General features: G+C 38.2%; 1 protein-coding gene across 1 annotated transcript in view; it reads right to left on the bottom strand.

Annotated features, from left to right (window-relative positions):
- The window catches only part of ST3GAL3 (ST3 beta-galactoside alpha-2,3-sialyltransferase 3), a gene marked incomplete at its 3' end in the record, with an annotated part of 137,336 nt that overhangs the window by 71,256 nt on the left and 48,004 nt on the right, over window positions 1-18,076 (bottom strand). The window contains exon 3 of the mRNA XM_008948285.1: window positions 17,761-17,803. Within this exon, the coding sequence (XP_008946533.1) occupies window positions 17,761-17,803 (43 nt within the window). The remainder of the gene's footprint in view (window positions 1-17,760; window positions 17,804-18,076) is intronic.

Here is an 18,076-nt window from a genome sequence, read left to right on the forward strand (position 1 = left end):
AGATCTGAAGAGTAGATCCACAAAAATAATTCTGAAGAACCCATTGTTATCACAACCATGTTTTATTTTGCAGGCATTACCAACACGTCCATCACCAACACCACTTAACTAGCAAACTATTGCTAAATGCAACGAGCATGAATTCAGAGTTTCAAGTGAGTGGACCCTTGAGCTGAAGACAAGGTTCTGGACGGACTGTGAGCAGTGGAGCACACAGAACCTTGGCTAACAAAATTATGTATCAATGACAGTAATTCCCATGCTGAACTGGTAGTAACTATCCTTTTTGTACTGGTCCTGGGGTCCTCTTCCAGGAGATCACTAGCCAGTTCCAGCTAGGTGATCAACTGATGGACGGTGAACTTTACAATTAGTGGCATACAGTACAAAATATCCCAAGCCTATAGCACTTAAAGAATAAAATCTATTTCTGCTGAATAAAAATCTAAACCTTCAACAATTGAAAGAGGAACTAAACTGAAGAAAATAAAAAGTCTATGTAAGTATTTAATTTCTTAAGACTTTTGCAGATGAAAAGCAATCGGAAGAATTTAAGAATGTGTACCAGATTCTCATTCTGCCAAAGATTTCCTGTATATGTTTTGGTCAAAATGTAAATATTTTACTACTACAACTCCTCACCTATAGGACGCCAGAACAACACATTTGGCTATTTATACTGTCAATTATTACAGCAAAGTTTACATTTCTCAAAATATATTATATAGACATGGAGAGATTGATATAGGTGTAACATTGTCTAGCACAACCCAAACCCTGTTTCCATAGGTAATATTATAATACACATCCCTAAATGAGAGAGAGGAGCAGGCTTCTATGATGTGAGCATCTAAAAGTTTGAATCTCAAAGATTTGCACTGAATTATTTGTGTTCTGATTCCCATCAGGATCTCTTTAGAAACAGGTACAGGAAGGAAAGACCTGTGGCTGTCAGACATAGTTAAAAGGGACAGCAGGGTGTACAGATCCCAGCTTCTTGTGGCATTTCAGATATGAAGAAACATGGTGATAGGATAAAGCAGGGAATGTATCTTCACAGCAGGGAGTGGGGGTAAAACACTATGTGGAGAGATACAGTCACCAGTGTTCCAAGGTGATAGCCTGGCCACTTTACATACAAAAGAACCAAGCAAGAAGAACCTGAGGACTTGAATGAATTTAAACAAACCTAGATTATCTACCTCAAGACATTTACATAGCCTAAACCTCTGAACTTTGGGAACTAGTACGCATGCTTAATGAACTTATACATAGTAACTTCTCCTCCCAGGGGAGGCATAAAATGAAGTTAGTGAGACATGGGATGTATGATATGAAGGGCGGTACATGTTGAGGGGGATATGTAGTAGGCGTACCGGGAAGTCTGTAAACTCTGAGCACCTCAGCCAATGGTGAAAGGAGGAGGGAAATTTGCGGCCGGGAAAGTAGGATAAGAATGGGGCTGTGTCCCCCAGCCAAACTGAGAGACCCCACCGGGATATGCCCATGGACTCTCCCTTTATTCAAATAAAGTATATTTTACAGGATTCCTCTGTCTCCTATTGGAACATCGACCTCTGGCAACAGCATTTTCCGCACAATGGGACATCTTTATCAAGCAAACTTAAGTGTTACTGGATTTTTATTGTTTAAGCAACATACAGACACCCCTAATACCAAAAATCTTTAAATCAAGTAGAAAGCAAACAGATTTTATCTGCAGCCACCATGGTAGTGAATCATTGCTGGCAAACTTGTATAACTATTTCAACAGCAGACCTTTCTCAAATGACCTCAGTGGTCACACAAAATATCTTGTGCCACAAACAGGCATTTTTCTGTTTTCCGATGTAATGGCTCTTTCATTATCAAATTAAAATGTCACTCAGATGCCCATCATGGCGATTCTGCAAAAGAATAGTAGGCTGAAACCCTTATACATTTGAGTGGCACAATGTCAATCAGAGCTGCATACTCATGGTGGAGCTGTCAATTACAAAACCACAGACAGTCAGAGCTGCTGAAGCCCAAGGGGCAGAGCTGTTAACATTTCTTGGATGTGATGAAGTTCGTGATCCAGAGTGCCAGAGACAGAACAAGTCTCATAAGTCAATTGTAGATGCCATGTCATATCACTGATATTTGCCCACCTCCTTTCTGCAAGCCACATATTGAGCCAGCAGGCTACAGAAAACTAGAAGTAGGCATCCTACATTTTAAATTCACCTACAGACACATTTTATTTGTTCAGTTTCTTCAGATTACATGATACACACGGTCATTGCCAGCATGCTCATAACAATATGCCTACATTAGGTGTAAAACAAAGTAAAACATTTAAGAGCCTTGCTGTCTACCGTATGAAGCTGTCCAAGCTAGCATCACTCCAGACACACGAATTTGCTTTGTGAGATTTTTTTTCCTGCAAGATTCGCAGATCTTGCAGATTACTCATCCATAAATCAGTCTGCAAAACAACATGCATGAAGCATGCCATAGAGAACAATACATTTTTCAAATTAATCCATCTTTGTAAAATCATTCTACTGTTTAAGAAGAAGTGTATGTAACTGAAGGATATGAATAAGCATCTCCTTCGTATTTGATGACAATATACTTACTACATTGCTGCATATATTGATGCTTCTTTGTGTTTCTTGTTTCCAAATGGAAGTAGCAGTATTACTGAAAGTACATTATGCACAGGCCACTTGACAAATTACCAAAACATGGTGCACAGCATCACAAGATCTTATGTTCAATTCTTGGTTTATAATCCTGAATGTTGCTTACAACAGATAGGTCGAGAACTATGCACCAAACCAAACAGTATTACTTTTCTTAGTGCTTGACCAGTAAACAGCGTCACCTCACTAGCTCCCTTACTGTGCCCAGAATCCAAGGCTATCCTGATCACAGGGAGAGCTGGTGTGATAAGCCAGCCAGGGATATCAGGACTGTTATGGCACAAAGGTGCAAATCTCCTATGCATCTTCTAAGTCCAAGCACATTATTCCAGCTCCTGATTCTCATGCTCCTAACTACAGTGAAAGCATCAGTTGGGTGGAAGCAGCTAAAGAGCTAGTGGAGACAGTAGAAAGGATATCATTAGATGACATTAGATGACTTAAATTTTGCTCAGATTTTGTGCAGGAAAAACTCAGTTAAAATGATAGATTTATCCAGAAAAAAAATGAGAGGCAATTCACAGTCAGTAACTGTAAACATCTGCAGTTTTTAAACAAGTGACTCCATGAGGGCAAAGTTAAAGGAAATTAGCTTATTTCATTGCAAAGAAAACCCTGCTTTTTTCCCCAACTTTCCTCCTATGCAACTAGCACACACCCTGAATTCTTAGGAATTTCTGTGCTTCTCTACACTGTTATGTAGACATCAATCTTAACAAAATTTCACAATTTGGATAAGTTAAAAATCCAGCTGCTTTCAGAGGATTTAGAAAAAGTAACAAGATTTTTCCTTCTGCTTGCATTTGGCAGATGTGTGTCTTCTTCTAATCTCAAATATGAAAACGTCACCATGGCTAATTCCTTCATCATGCCTTGATCAGGGACAGCATGTCATCCTCATAGGACTGGAATCTAAATCCATTTAAAAAAAATAAATTAGTAACACAAACTCAGTGTTTGGACTACTAAAAAAAAAATGTCTGCAACTAAGCTCATGTAATTGAATATTGCAAAATATACTTTAGGAGACAGATTTTGCAGCTTTGCTTTCCACATGGAATTTAAATTGTGGATTGTAAAAAAAAAAATTAAGAACTTGAGCTGCTTGAGATGATCATATTTGATGACCGATTTCTCTTCCTGTTACTCTTGCACACAAAATATATGTACAGATACATTTCTGAAACGAGCAAAAGGAGTTCTTTGGAAACGTGGTCTCTAGGCTGACCCTTCACCTTGGATTTTTTGTTTGGTCCAAAATAACTAAAATCTTATAATGCCAAAGAACACAGCCAGAGAAGTCATTAACAACAACAGAGGTCATTAGCAACAGCAGCCTTCACCTATACAGTAGTCAATTCCCATACATCAGTAACTGCAAGGGACTAGGCGGGGGAAAAAAAAAAGTATTTGCACATGTGACTTTGTGATCATCACAATCATGATCATCACATTATTTTGACAGATGGAATCTCCTTGAGTACAAGTCACTATGGAACAAGATGACCTCATGAACCTTCCTCCTGGTAGGTGTCTGGAGCTCCACATTTAAGAGAAGCATACTGTGGGTTCAGACACACTGAAACAAATTTTTAAGGAACTCTGATTACAGCTCTGTCAGAAGTTTCCAAACTTGGGTTCAAAGAATTGGCCTGATCATGTGATAATCGCTATTATTCTAGTTCCAGCAGAGGAAAAACTAAACAAACAAAAGAAAGGAATGAGGCGATAGAAAGGAGAGGAAACGCAGAATGCTTACACTGAAAAAGACAGGAAATGCATCTATCACACTATAGCCAGCTAACCAGATGTAAATATTTTCAACTGTTACTTCAGGATGTAAGCAAATTCCTCAGTGAGGTTGTATGACCAAACAGAAGGAGGGATGGCCCAAGTCCCTCTTTTTAGAAAGATATGCACGCTAAAAATCTGTGCTGTTCTGCTTCCCCACCAAGATTTGTGGCCTCTCATGAAATTAATTTCTTAACAGCAAAGATAATCAACAGATACTTTTATTTATTTGGACTACTCAAGTACACCAGCTGAAGAAGATTAGGTTACATTAAACTGCTCAGGAAAACACAGTTTTAAAGACATTTCACCAAAAACCCATGTCCCATCACCACAGCCCTGCATGAACATCTGACATAAAGTCAATGCTACCCCTTGGGAAACAGATGCCAGGCAGAGGGGCACTGACAGCTGATGGCCACCAACACTGGCAATGCCATTCACCCTTTGTGAAATGTCAGCTTTCCATAAACACACTAAAGAGGTCTCCATCCACAGAAAAGGCACAAGGATCCTACTACTTCCCTACTAAATTCCATTCCTGGTCTTTGATACACTAGGAATTAGATCACTAGGCAGAAGAAGGAATTTTAGTCTCCACAGTGAGACACCTTAAGAAATACAGCTCTAAATGTTTTCTCTATTCAGAAAGGACTGTATCATTGTACCATGTCTTATAGTTTACTGAATCCAACAGCCCTGCCTGGAGCTTCTCAAAGAATAACCTTTTATCAGCTATGAAAAAAGTGCTGTGATCCTTGTAGACAAAAGAATCATAAGGTTTCAAGCTAGATAGTTTTTGTTTAAGTAAATAGAGAAACTAAATGCTGAGTTTATAAAACCAGATTCAAAGAACATAGATAAAAATCCATGGCACATTTTGTATGTGACCTCATGCTGCATACTCCTCCAAGAATTAAGTAATAATCCTGATCTCCTGATCTTCCTTGTATTTTATAAACTGTCTCCTTTTTTAAGAAAATCTGTTCCTGTCACATCTTACCTTTAAGACCAGGAGGACCCAGAAAAAGCAGAATTGTGTTGAAATAGACACAAATAAGAAGTAAAGAAAACAGTCCATCTGAGGGTTTATTTTGTGTTTTTAAAGAAACATGGAAAGGAGAAAACAACAGGCTGAAATACCAACTGTTAGACTAAACAAAAAGTATGAAATAAAGAAATTTATTGTCACAGAAGGCAGCTTTTTACCAAGGAAAGAGGGAAAAAAAAAATCACAAAAATATGAAGATGGGTCCTTGAATTTGATAATTTAATAATCCTTGGACAAAGAAACTTGTAACTTAATGATGGAGTAACTTGCTGATAATTAACATAATTCCTGAGTGCATCTTATTGGACTTCCATTAATCCTAGCTTCCATAGATATGAAATTACTGGTTTCCATCCTCAGTAATATGTATCAACATTCTGGTTTTACAGATAAGAGACAAGGATGACCCAAGGGAGGACAGTCACATTTTTGGAGATGGGACATGTGGATAGAGATGGGACTCACTTAGTAGTCAATAAAAGCTCTCTCAGTATTCTACTGGGACTCCTACCTGAAATGCTTTCTGAAAGAACTGTCTAAAGAATGTCTAAATAAAGTCTATTTCCCCAAAGTAAGAAAAGATAGTAACCCCAAATATTAAACCATGTAATTTTCAAAATTTGTAAAAATTAAGTTATGAGATTCTCTATTTAAATACCTCTCAGTGTTAGTACAATAGCCATAAAAAGTGAGCCAATTACAGGTCTGATGGGAAACACAACACTCACCTATCACACCCATTTTTGGCCAAATGAAGGAATGCAAAAAGATAAATTGAAATGTCATAGTTTTGTTTCTGTAACCTGTTTCTGTAACCCTGAAGTCTTCATTACCAACCCTCATCTGTTATATCTACTAATAGGCAATGCTTTCTTTGGATCAGGAACAGTGTTTTTCTATTTGTAGTGTAATGAATCCAGTGGTGTAGATCCAGGAGAGGGAAACAAGTGCTATAGAGATGAGAATAAATAATTAAATCCAAGTAGAGTCCAGGAATGCTCTGCTCAGACTAATAGGGATTGGTACATGTGAAAGCAAAGATACTCCCCTAAGGCCTACAGATGTAAGGGGGGGGGGGGGGATAAAAGATCAACTAACAATTCCTGAAGCATCACAGTCAAAATTACAGTTTTATGCCTGCAGATACTACGGTTCAGTAGATCTGAATGTCAAAATCCAGTGCTTACCAGTTTTAAAACCTAAATACTAAGGTTTTAATCACAAAATCTTTCCATTCTGAAAAATGTAGTTCATTACCTTGCAGAACACAGCCAGGCTACAGAACATCTCATTTCAGAGAAACTCAGTGTTTAGCTAGGTGTGAGAGCACACTGGCACAGCAGAATTCTATGGAAAAGAGCAACAGTGATTTACTATTTACTATTTTGCCATCGGAACACTGACCAAAAATATCCTAAAGCCAGTAGAACACTGACAGAAGGAAGCATGTCTTTCCTATAATATGCAGTTAATTGGTAGATTTCTTTATGTCACCATGTTACAGAAGCCAGATATACAGATGATACTAAAAGCTATTAAGAGGTCTAGCAGCATCCCCAACTCAGGCATACCAAAGCTTCCTCTCCTTGGAAGCTGGAGAGCAACGCTGCAGCAAGGATTGCTTCACATTGGTGTATTTTTCTCCTTCCCTAAACAATGCTAGAGAGTACTTTGAGACAAGACGTTGGGGCAGGCAAATCTTTCATCTGGACATTTTTATTCTCCCACCAAGGAAGTACAATCCTTTCTGTTGCAGTAGCATATCTATGGCACAGGCAACTCACAGAGACCAAACCTTAGAGGAGTAAATTCTTGGAAAAATCTCTCTGAGCTACCTGATAGCAAATCTTAAACAAGAACAGTTGACAACACACTCCCTTTTCAGTTTCTTCGGTAACTTTGGAGGGGTAAGGGTGATAAAGGTTGCCCTTTAAACTTTCTTTGGAAGATCTGAACAGCCTAGGAAGGAATAATAACTTAACTCCTCTTAACCTAAGAAAAAGCTTGCCTTTTTTTTTTTTTGTCTGGGCTGGAATGAAATTGAGAGGAAAAAACCACTGGTCAGTGAATAAATTGCTTCAGATGGTACATAGAAGTGACCTCATAACTGGGGAATGTGGTTTAACAGTAGTTTTACAAAATGCTGTAAATAATCATGAGGCTCTGAATTTTCCTCACTCTTCTTTCTGAAGTAGTAGTCCAAAATAAGCTGTTTTCACAGACCCATATTAGAGACAGATGTCATGAATTCAAACAGACATCAAGAAATATAATAAGTACCACACTGAAGTCTTAAGAAGAGGAAGACTACGTATTGGGAGGAAAACGTTTCCTCCAGAAAACTTGCTGTAAATACAGAACATAACCCTGACCTGGAAAAACCCTTGCAGATACTGTGACTAAATGTGCCCTCACAAAAGTAAGAAAAATCCAAACTGCTTTAGGGTAAAAAAAAAAAAATTAAGAATAGCCAGAACTCTTAACAGTAAAAACAGCTGCAGAGTCACACAGACAAAAAAAGCTCTCCTGTTGACTCCATACATCGTTCTAGTGAAGGCACTTCTGCTAAGATAACTTCTTTTTTTGCACTTCAAAGAGCAGCTGTTTGTCTGAAAAGGCCATCCAACCAACATCCAAACTGCCATATGTAACCACCATGAGTCAGAGAATGGAATAAAGTTTGTCTCAAAGAACTGTGAACAGCCCAATTAAATCAGACCTCCCCTGATTTTGTATCACCCCTAACTTCACTGAATGTCAGTCGTACATTAGAAGATTATTCGGGGCTCTCCAAGAGAGAAAGTTTTCTACGATGTTTGGCATACAGGCTAAAGGAGAGCCACAAGGCAGAGCACTGACAGAGGTTTCACTTTTCAACAAGACAAATCCCCTCCTTGCTAATTCATCAAAATAGATACACTTCACAAAATCATCTGAGCCCTGAGTTCCACAATGGTAAAATAGAGCTTTGAATCCCACACAGATCAAAGTCCAACTCAGTGTTAATGCCACGAACACCTTTGGGGTTTTCTGCCTTCAATGATGCAGAAAAGGGTCAGTATAAAAGAGGATGAAAAGGTGCAGGCAGGATGAAGGCACTCAACATTTTGCAGCTATAGAGGACACTGCTCACATTTTTCAGGTCTTCAAGATTATCCCTTTTAAAAAGCCAACAGAAGAAGGTTTCCAAGTAAAAATTAAGTGGTCTGAAATGAAACAGAAGTATCCAAACACATTCTATATCCAAATGAAACATTGGGGGGGAGGGGAAGGAGAGGTGTATGTGTGCGTTGGATTTTCAGTTTATCCCTCTTTAATGCGCTGGAACACACTGCATGGCAGACAAGGAAGAAACAGCACATACATGTTCTGTCTGTTTTCTGTCCCTCCCTTTGCTGTACCAATTCTCATTGCTAAGAGCAGGACTGGGGCTGCAGCTAGTGTCAGGAGTAGCATTTCTGCCTGTTTCCCTTTCTGCTGTAAGCAGAGAAAAAAATCACATGGGCTTCTGTGTAACGTAAGAATACAAAGTATTCATATAAGCTAACATAATTGTTTGGTTTTCTCAAAAGCAGCTAGAGAAAACCTCATCTGAGCCTCACAATTCAATGCAAACATCCATAACCTTAAACTATTTTACAGCAACAACTGCTGTATGACTCCCTCCATGATATGGCACAGCAGACACAGCTTAGAGCTGTGTCTAACCTTCCTAAGCTCTAACCTTCCTGCTGCAAAGTAGCCTTCATCAGGTCTTGTTCATGGCAACAGGCATCACACAACACCAGCTCTCCCACCAGCCCTGGTCAGGTCTGGCAGTACCCTTTAAGAGTACTTCTCCAGGGCAGATTTGTCAAGGATGCTAGCAGCAACACCATGCTTCTGCAAGGAAAAAGCATATTCTAAATTTATCAACCTAATCAAAGCTCATCTTGTCTCTCAGTCACAGAAAACATTTAAACAGTAAATAGATTTTTACCAAGCAAGACTTACTGTCAGGTTTCCAGTCATAAGACTGGGATCACAAGTAAAATAAAAAAAATACCTTCTGGATTGTATTTAACAGGATTCCTTCAGTCTTTCTGCAGTTTCTCCAGCCTATCATCTCTGTAGAAAGCTATAGATATGGTTTCACAGCATGCCATTACCTGGCAGAACACCATCCTCTCTTCTGTTAGGCAATTCTTCTCAAGCACAGCAATAACTCCTCATGCTTTCTTTCAGCATAAATATAATTCTGTTTTCTCAACTAATAGGTAGTAATCCCAGTTGTTAAAACTATGTTTTGCTTTCACTGTCCTTCCCCAGCATGCAAGCAGTCTCTATGTGTTGGTTCCACCAAACTCTTCCCTGCCTTAATTATCTACTACATATTCTTATAAATATACGTATGACATTCTTGGCACATACACACAAAGCTTTGACGTCTCTGGTAACATGACAACAATGCAGAAGATCAAATTTAGTTGCAGGCTGAGTAAAGTAAGCTGTCTCTTCTGATACAGCCCATTTATGAAACGTCCTCACAGCCAGCTACGGAAAAATATAAATTAGGAGCTGAAAACTAAGCTGTGTCTAGATACCGCAGCAAGAGTATTCTCCAGACGCTGACACACTTCAGAGGCAGGCTTGATAAACACTGTAAGGTTCCCCTGATGGAGTACACTTCATTTCCATCCAACCATTAGGTGAGGATTTTCTAAAACATTTCCAAGGAACAAAAAAAAGGGAAGGTGGATGGTGCTGCCCTGCAAGAAGGGACATATGTCAAGCCAGGTAGCAGCAGAAGAGTTAATGGTTGGTGATCACATACAGGCCTTTGGGATTTCCAACAGAAGCAACTCTTGCATCAGTTTAATGATAAGCTCACAACTACTTTGATCCAGGACAGGTAGCAACAAGTCACCTGTTTCCAGAATGTGTGCTGGTACTTTGTTCATGATGACCAATATCAAGAATACAATGATGAATGCCAGTGTTTTAACGTAAATCTGTATCAAAACCCATGATCCCACAGAATGTCTAGTCCTTGCAATAAACTGTTCAGTCAACTAGAACAACAATGAAACTAATTCATTTAATGGTCTTAATGCAGTATTTCTAACCTCTTTAACTGAAGTTTTGGGAATGATCAGTGCTTAGCCCAGTCCACTCAATTTTCCTAAGTTACTCGGAGAGCAAGAAGGTTTTTATATAAGGACATTCAGTAACAAGAAATTTAACAAGCTTACCAGTGCAGAAACTGGCCAGAACTAAAGTAATTTATCTCTGAGTTTTAGAACAGTTTTCTGAAGAAAGAACATGAAACATGGATTTTTATATGCTCTTCTCCCAAGAGGATAAAGCAATAAGGAGGGCCCCATATCATTTATGAGTTTACAGATAATCCCTGAATTGGATTTTGCTACTAAAGTAAATTTAGACTTCTGTGAAAGCAACAACTGTAAAAATTTTTGCTCAAACATCAGTTAATAGAAACTTGTAAAGTTAACTAGTTTTAACTATATCCACCCCAGGAAAACGAGAAATCCCCAAACACATTTAATTACTTTAATGCTACTGTAGTGAAGAACTACAAGCAAAGTAAGCATTCCACCTTACAGATATGGAGGGGGAAAAAAGAACTGAACCTTTTATTTAAAAGACTTCCCAGGTTTTATACAACTGATCTGGCTGGTTAAAAGAACATGTAACATGCAAACCCAGTCCCTAAGGGGAGCATATCAAGAAAGACATGAATCTCACCTGTACCAGGAACTTTCACAGATATTCACTTGAAGAACAAGCCCGTGCAACAAAAAGTGTTTCATATTTAACACACACACTAATTGGAACTATATGTATTACAATTTGTGGGTTTTTTTGGTGGAAATTCATAGTGACCATTATGTTATTTTGCTCAGAATCAAAAACTGGGTTGAAAAGCTTATGAGTCATTCCTTTTTGCTTTTAAAATATTTGTAAATCAGCTTTCTGCCAAGAATATGAAGAACCCCTAGTGTCTGAAGATTTATTAATAATCTCTGGCAGTCCAAAAAGTCCTCAGCTACTTCTTTAGAAGTTCTTGCACGAATGTTGTCCAGACATACCAATTCTAAATCACATAAACTCAGGAATCTGCTGCTTGAATTTTTGTTGTTGATATTAAGGAAAACACTTTTTTTTTTCCTTCTCATCCAAACAGAACAGAACTCCCTGTATTTACTGCACACTTTTACCTGTCCTATAAATTATCACTGTTTTCCTTTACACACTCGGTAAAACCTTTTTTTCAGGAACATTTCTTTCTTACGAAACTGATCTTGTTGGGGCAAACAGCATAAAACTGCTCTAAACAATGCCCAACCATTCATATTTTTTGCTTTACATTCTTTTCCCACATGGTTTAGTTCATAATTACTTCCAGCTTCAGGAAACTGGCCCTCTTAAAAGCACCAAGGTTTTTGACTTGGTTTGCGTGTAAAAAAAACAATCACATAATGAATCAGTTCTAAGTAGCTAGTAATTCTGAGTTCTACAGTTATCTCCTTCATCAACTGAGGTTGCATCTCACACAGAAATACCAAAGTTAGATAACGGAGACTCACATGAGAAATCCTTATGAGATGTCCAGAGGATCAAAACTGGAAAAAAACTGAATTAAGAAGAGCAAAACAAACAAACAAAAAAAAGAGAAGCAGTTACATCGCACTCAGACGTGGGAGGTTTGATGGATGAACAACAAACAGCCCAGTAATTGAATCACTGTGAATAACCATGGTTCATTTTTTTAAATATTTGAAGTACTCAAATAATTAGTACAGATTGGAAGAGATTAGGTAGATGGGCATGAATTAAGTCAAAGAAAAATCTGAAATGAAAGAAAAATAAATAACCAACTGCCAGGAAAATACCAATGTCATTAAGTGTGCTAAAGCCCTGAAATAATTTTTCAGAAAAAACGCCGGGACACTCCTGCTTGCAAATCCTGCCATTTAACCTGTGAGAGACACTCATAATTACCCGTGCCTAGGCAGGATTAGAGATTATTAGGACTTCTTTTCTTACCCCTCAAGACTGCAGGACAAGACGACAAATGGGAAGGAAAACAGGGCAGAAAGAAATCCCACAGCAGTAGGCACAGGGAAAGTCCAGCATTCCAACACATTTATTGCTTATTTTTACAGTGCTTAATGGCAAAGTACCACACATAGACACAGTTTCAAAGAAACCTCCCACTCTAGAAACAAAATGAAGGGAATGGGCTCTGTTTCAGTTCTTCATTATTGAAGCTCTGAAGTAAAGAAATTTCAACAAACAGAAGTAACCCAATCTGCGCGTTTCCCTAGCCCAAACCCCCTCCATTTTTATGGTCTTTTCAAAGTCTAGATCAAGTTTCGTTTGAGTTTACAGGGTGAAGGTTGTTATTTCTGGCTTTTTTTTTTTTCCTCTCCTCCAAAGAATCAATTTTGTTTCTTTTTAAAGTGAAGTTTGAAAGCACCGTGAAAATTCAAAAATATCCGTCGCACCTTTCTGAACAAATTGGAAAAACAGGTAAATACACCATATCACAAGATGTCTAGCGAAGCACAGACCCCACTAGAAAAAATACTCCTCCTTTTACTTATGTACTGCCTAAAAATTCCCAAAATACACAATGGAAAATATATATCATATATTGTATAATTACAATGTATTAAGTTAATGCATGTTATTGTGGCAAATCATACTGATCTCATAGTAATTTTGATAATCGAGAGGGATAACAAATTTTTTCTTTGCCTGTTTCTGCTTCTAAAAAAAAAACCCAATTAACTTTCAAGTTAACACATTGCAATAACCATTACTCTTTCCTTAAGTGCAGAATGATTCCAGTGAGCTCAAGCACATCCTCTAACATTTGCAAGACTTTGAGAGAGTGGTTCTTCCCCAGTCAAAGTCAAACTCTGGAATGCTTCTTCCATCATTCACCACCTGAGATTTTAACATCCAAGGTTTTATGCTGACTGTGGCAGCAGGTGAAAAGATCCACTGATGCAAGGGGAGCTTTTTCTGGCTATTCTTCAGAAGCATCAAATCGCCAATCTAACTGCTGAAGTACCTTTGAACATACCTTTTGAAGCATGAGTTTGAAACAAGGACAGAACTAGCAGTCACTAGCTTCCATCTCACTGAGTATATGGCATGCCACTAGTGTGAGGAAAGCTGGTATAGACACATGAGTGCAACAGTGCAAGGGAAAAGTCCAATATCACATGGGTTATTACAAAAAAGGAACCTTTCCCATGTGCAGGACAAGTGGATCTCCACACACAACAAGTCAAGGCATACTCAAAGTAATTGGTCAAGTGACTAAAGCAATCATTCACAGAACAGGAAGCAACAGAATGAAGAATGACCATGCAAGCTTTAGCTGGGCCCGCTAAATATGCATTAAGATACAGTCTGTAATTAACCACATGATCATGTGCTGATTCTCCTACAGAAATCTCATATAATTCAATGTAAACATAAATTCTGTGCAGAGACCAATTCAGAATTTGTACTGAATGAGACTCGTGTTTCCAAGACCTGGCCAGCCTCAAAGAACTACTACAATATAAATATTATCTCCTGCCAAGCACAGATATTAGAAAGCGACTGCAAATCTTGGCATTTGGTGGCACCTGGTAATCCATCGTCTGAGTCACTACTGTGATTGATGGCCTCAAGTTGTTCAGAAACTACTGGCTCCTCCAAGAATTAAGACCTGTAAATTGTATTATTTTTTTGTATAAATACTTTTCTCTACACAACCTGTAACTGCTGTATTTTATTCTTAAAGGCTTTAAAACAGCACGTGGCTCTGCTGCTCGGGAAACCTCTTTACTTGGGAGAAACTGATGCAAATGGCCTGTTTCTGTACTGTGTGCATATTTTGTTTTGCTATTCGAATCTCGATAGCGATGTGATGGTTGGTACAAACACAACTAAAAGATAAACTCCTCTTCTAACAGATCTTTTTCACTGATCTGTTCCTGCGGAAACTTAGGTCTTGTTTTGACTAAGGAAACAACTAAATCATAAACAATGTTGCCTACAGATGTCCTCAGCTTTCCATTCATCCTACATGCCATTAACAATCCCCACCTGGATACCATCCTGCTTTTCAAAAGCTAAAAGACCTTCCTTCCAAAGAAGAGTTACCTCAAGCACAGGCAGCAGAAAGAAAGCATCTTCTTTCTTGATATTCTCCTTTGTAACAAGCTCAGAACAACAAGACCTCTGGTCAGAATTGGTCATTTACCATGAAGCATCTGTACAGTATCTTTAAAACTGGCCATCCTCTTCCACGTGAGATTCCTGGCCATACCAGCCCCACTAATGCTATAATAAGGCATATATCAGACACACAGTTCCCAGAGAAAATACTTCTCAGGTACTTCTGATATATTTTCTTTCCAAAGTGGACAAATCTGGTTTCATTACAGTTTCCATGAACTGAAAGAGAACGAGTGAACAGAATATTATATTGCTGTAACCACAACAGAACCTGTTATACCTGTATAACATGCCCTGGACACCTCCAGGGTAGAGGACACTGAAGTAGTAACACATTAAAAAATTAAAGATGCAAAGGAACCAACACATTGCTATTTATTAATGTTAAACACTTTCCTCTGTATCATGTCATTTAAAATGCAAGTCAGAGCACTTAAGTTTTAACGTAGCTCTACCTTAGCAGAAAATGTGAGTCCTCCAGGCCATTAGTCCAAATACCATCAACTAACAGAGCCAGGAACGCATTTTTTGAACAAATGAAAGATTAAGGAAAAAAAAAAAAAAAGAGAGAAAACTTATTGTGGCCCCAAGTGCTTTAAGTCACACAAGACTCTCACATGCTGTCAATTAAGTGAATCCTATAAAGTTATGATCTATGGCAAAATTCCACCAGAATGATTATATCACAACAGATGTAATTAAATTATTTCTGCCAATAAAGTCATCAGAGCAGAACATATTACCCCTTTCAGCTCTAAGCAATTTTTTTTTACCAGAAAGTGCTTCTATGATGGTACAATCTTGACTAGAGTCACAGAAAGCATTTTTAACCGCTAAGTTCCACTGAATTCAGTGTGTACTTAGAAAAGATATTTGGTACTCTGACCACACATGGTGAACTTGTGTAACAGCAGAAAATTCCTCCAGGCTGTCACCATTTTTCTTTCAAGATTTATTTAATATGTTTTATGGTCTTTTCAGCTTTTTTTCTGGTTCCCTTGTTATTGAAAAATAATAATACTACTAGAATAATTCAGGCTGGAAAGGAACCCTACAGGTCATCAAGTGCATTCTCAAAGCAGGCCCAGCTGCACTTCCACAGAAGACACAATAGACAAATGCTAACAACAAAAAGAAAAAACCTGAACCTAAAACTGACAAAGGACAATTACAGTTTAAAAAAAAAAAAAAAAAGTGATTTCACCTATGTAGAGTACTTGCTCTCTTTGCTCCTCAACCCCACAGTATTTGTTTTAATTATGCTGGTTTTACTACAAGCCTTTCCAAAAGCTATCTTTTTTTTTTTTAAAGTAGTCAACAAAATCTTTCTTTAATAAAAATAATGGAGTTTTTATCACAGGAAGGTTTTAATAAAAAAATCTAGGAGTTTGGAAGCTCTCCAGGTAAAAACTTCACTTAGCCTCATGCTAAAGTATAAGAAGGAGCAGGCCATGTCTCAGAGAGCTTTAACTGAAGTAGGTAAATCAGAAAATAGGGGGGAAAAAAAAAAATGTAACAGAAGCTTGAGGAGAACAAAGACTCAATGGGACTTGCTCAAAGCAACACAGAGAAGGACAGTGAACACAGAAAGAAGACTAGGAAGAGCAAGACCAAAGCAGTGGTTTGGGCACAGCAGAGGCTGCTATCCAAAGCTGGTATGTGAAAAGTGTGTGGATAGTCAATGGGTGTGTCCAATAAATCAGACATTACAAAATACACAAAGTAGTCTGGAAAAAAAAAACAAATCAGACTACTTAAAATTTTTCCCCTTACTAGCACAAAGACATTAATTCAAAGGCTACTTATCCACTTCACAGTTTTGGACTAATGTCTTTGCTTTGACTTCTACATGTATGAATTGAAGATCAATTCACCTCAACCCAGTGTTTCAAGGCTACATACGCTGCTGTCTCTAGATCACAAGGATGTCCCAATTCAACAAAGAGATTGGGCAACTGTGCAACCAGCATGGGTTCCAGACAGCATGCAACAAAAACCGTACAGAACACTATATTAAGTAAGAACAGAAAGAAACCTTGACCAGCTATCGATGCAGTAAATGCCACCCTTCCTGCAGACTGATCGAGATGCAGGATCTCACAGATGAGAGGCTTTATTCCCTGCAAACAGCATTTCTCAACACACTTATGAGGCTTTTACTTCATCATAGAAGCTCCCAAGCTGCTCAGCAAGACTAAACTCAAAACTTGACTGTTGCACCTTCACGAAGGTACAACGAAACCTTCTAAACATTATGAATATTTTTAATATTAACATGATACATGGAACAGAGGATGCATCCTCTAGTCATTCAAAGCCACTAGATTGCTTCAGTGCCTTTTTAAGTAGTAGAGGCAGAAGGTTTTTAGTAGGTTCTTTGCATCCAATATCAACATTTCTGCAAGGCCGTTGACCTCAGAGTCGCTAGTGACCCCTAGTGTTAAGAAGTTCCATCTCAATTTGACCGATTCAGGCAAAAACCATGACAAGTATCATACTTCAGCACTTTGTTGCTGTTCTGCCGTAGCAAATGGTCGCTGCCTTGTGTTGAAACTCTTTCCGCTCCAGTTTACAAACAGAAATAGTCGTAACATTTTTAAAGAAACAAGTGGAAAGGAAATATAAACTTCTAACTCTGGCAGTAAATTGTAGATTGACACACCTCCTGCTTTCAAATGTTTAATACATTTTACCTCATTTGGAAGATTAACAGTAACATATCTAGAGCAGATGGATAGGTACGGCTACAGCTCGACATTTATAGCCTCTTGATCGGTCATTAAGGAATTAATGACAGTGTACCACGTTCCAAGCTGGCCAGCAAAGCCTGGCATAAGGAGAGAAGCTGTAATTGCAGTGCTGCTGCAGGACTTGGCTGTCTCAGGGAGCAGTGTATAATCCAGTGAGCCAACTGCTTAGGTGACATAAAAGTTGTTTACAACAAAAATCTGTAACTACAGAAAGAAAGAGGAGTCCTGCTGTTCTACTTACAATTTTGAGTCCAGATTCAGGAGAAAGCCCAGTTTGTCATACTCTGGAAAACAAAAACAAGGGACACAGTATCATAAAAACTGCAAGTGTTCCTTCTCCAAAAGGCACCAAAACCAAAAAGCAATATGTCCTTATGGAAGGACAATAATTATTTCTAACTGAAAGTATCTATTTCATCATTTCCTGTCACTAGCAGGACTTCAAGGTATTCCAAAATTAATATTTCCAAATCTCCAGGAAATACTAAAGCAAAACAATGTGTGGGTAAACATTACTTTAGAAATCACCAGAATTAACCAAGATATCTGTAATCATT

This window comes from Merops nubicus, unplaced genomic scaffold, assembly GCF_000691845.1.
Source record: "Merops nubicus isolate BGI_N331 unplaced genomic scaffold, ASM69184v1 scaffold26569, whole genome shotgun sequence".
NCBI lineage: Eukaryota > Metazoa > Chordata > Aves > Coraciiformes > Meropidae > Merops > Merops nubicus.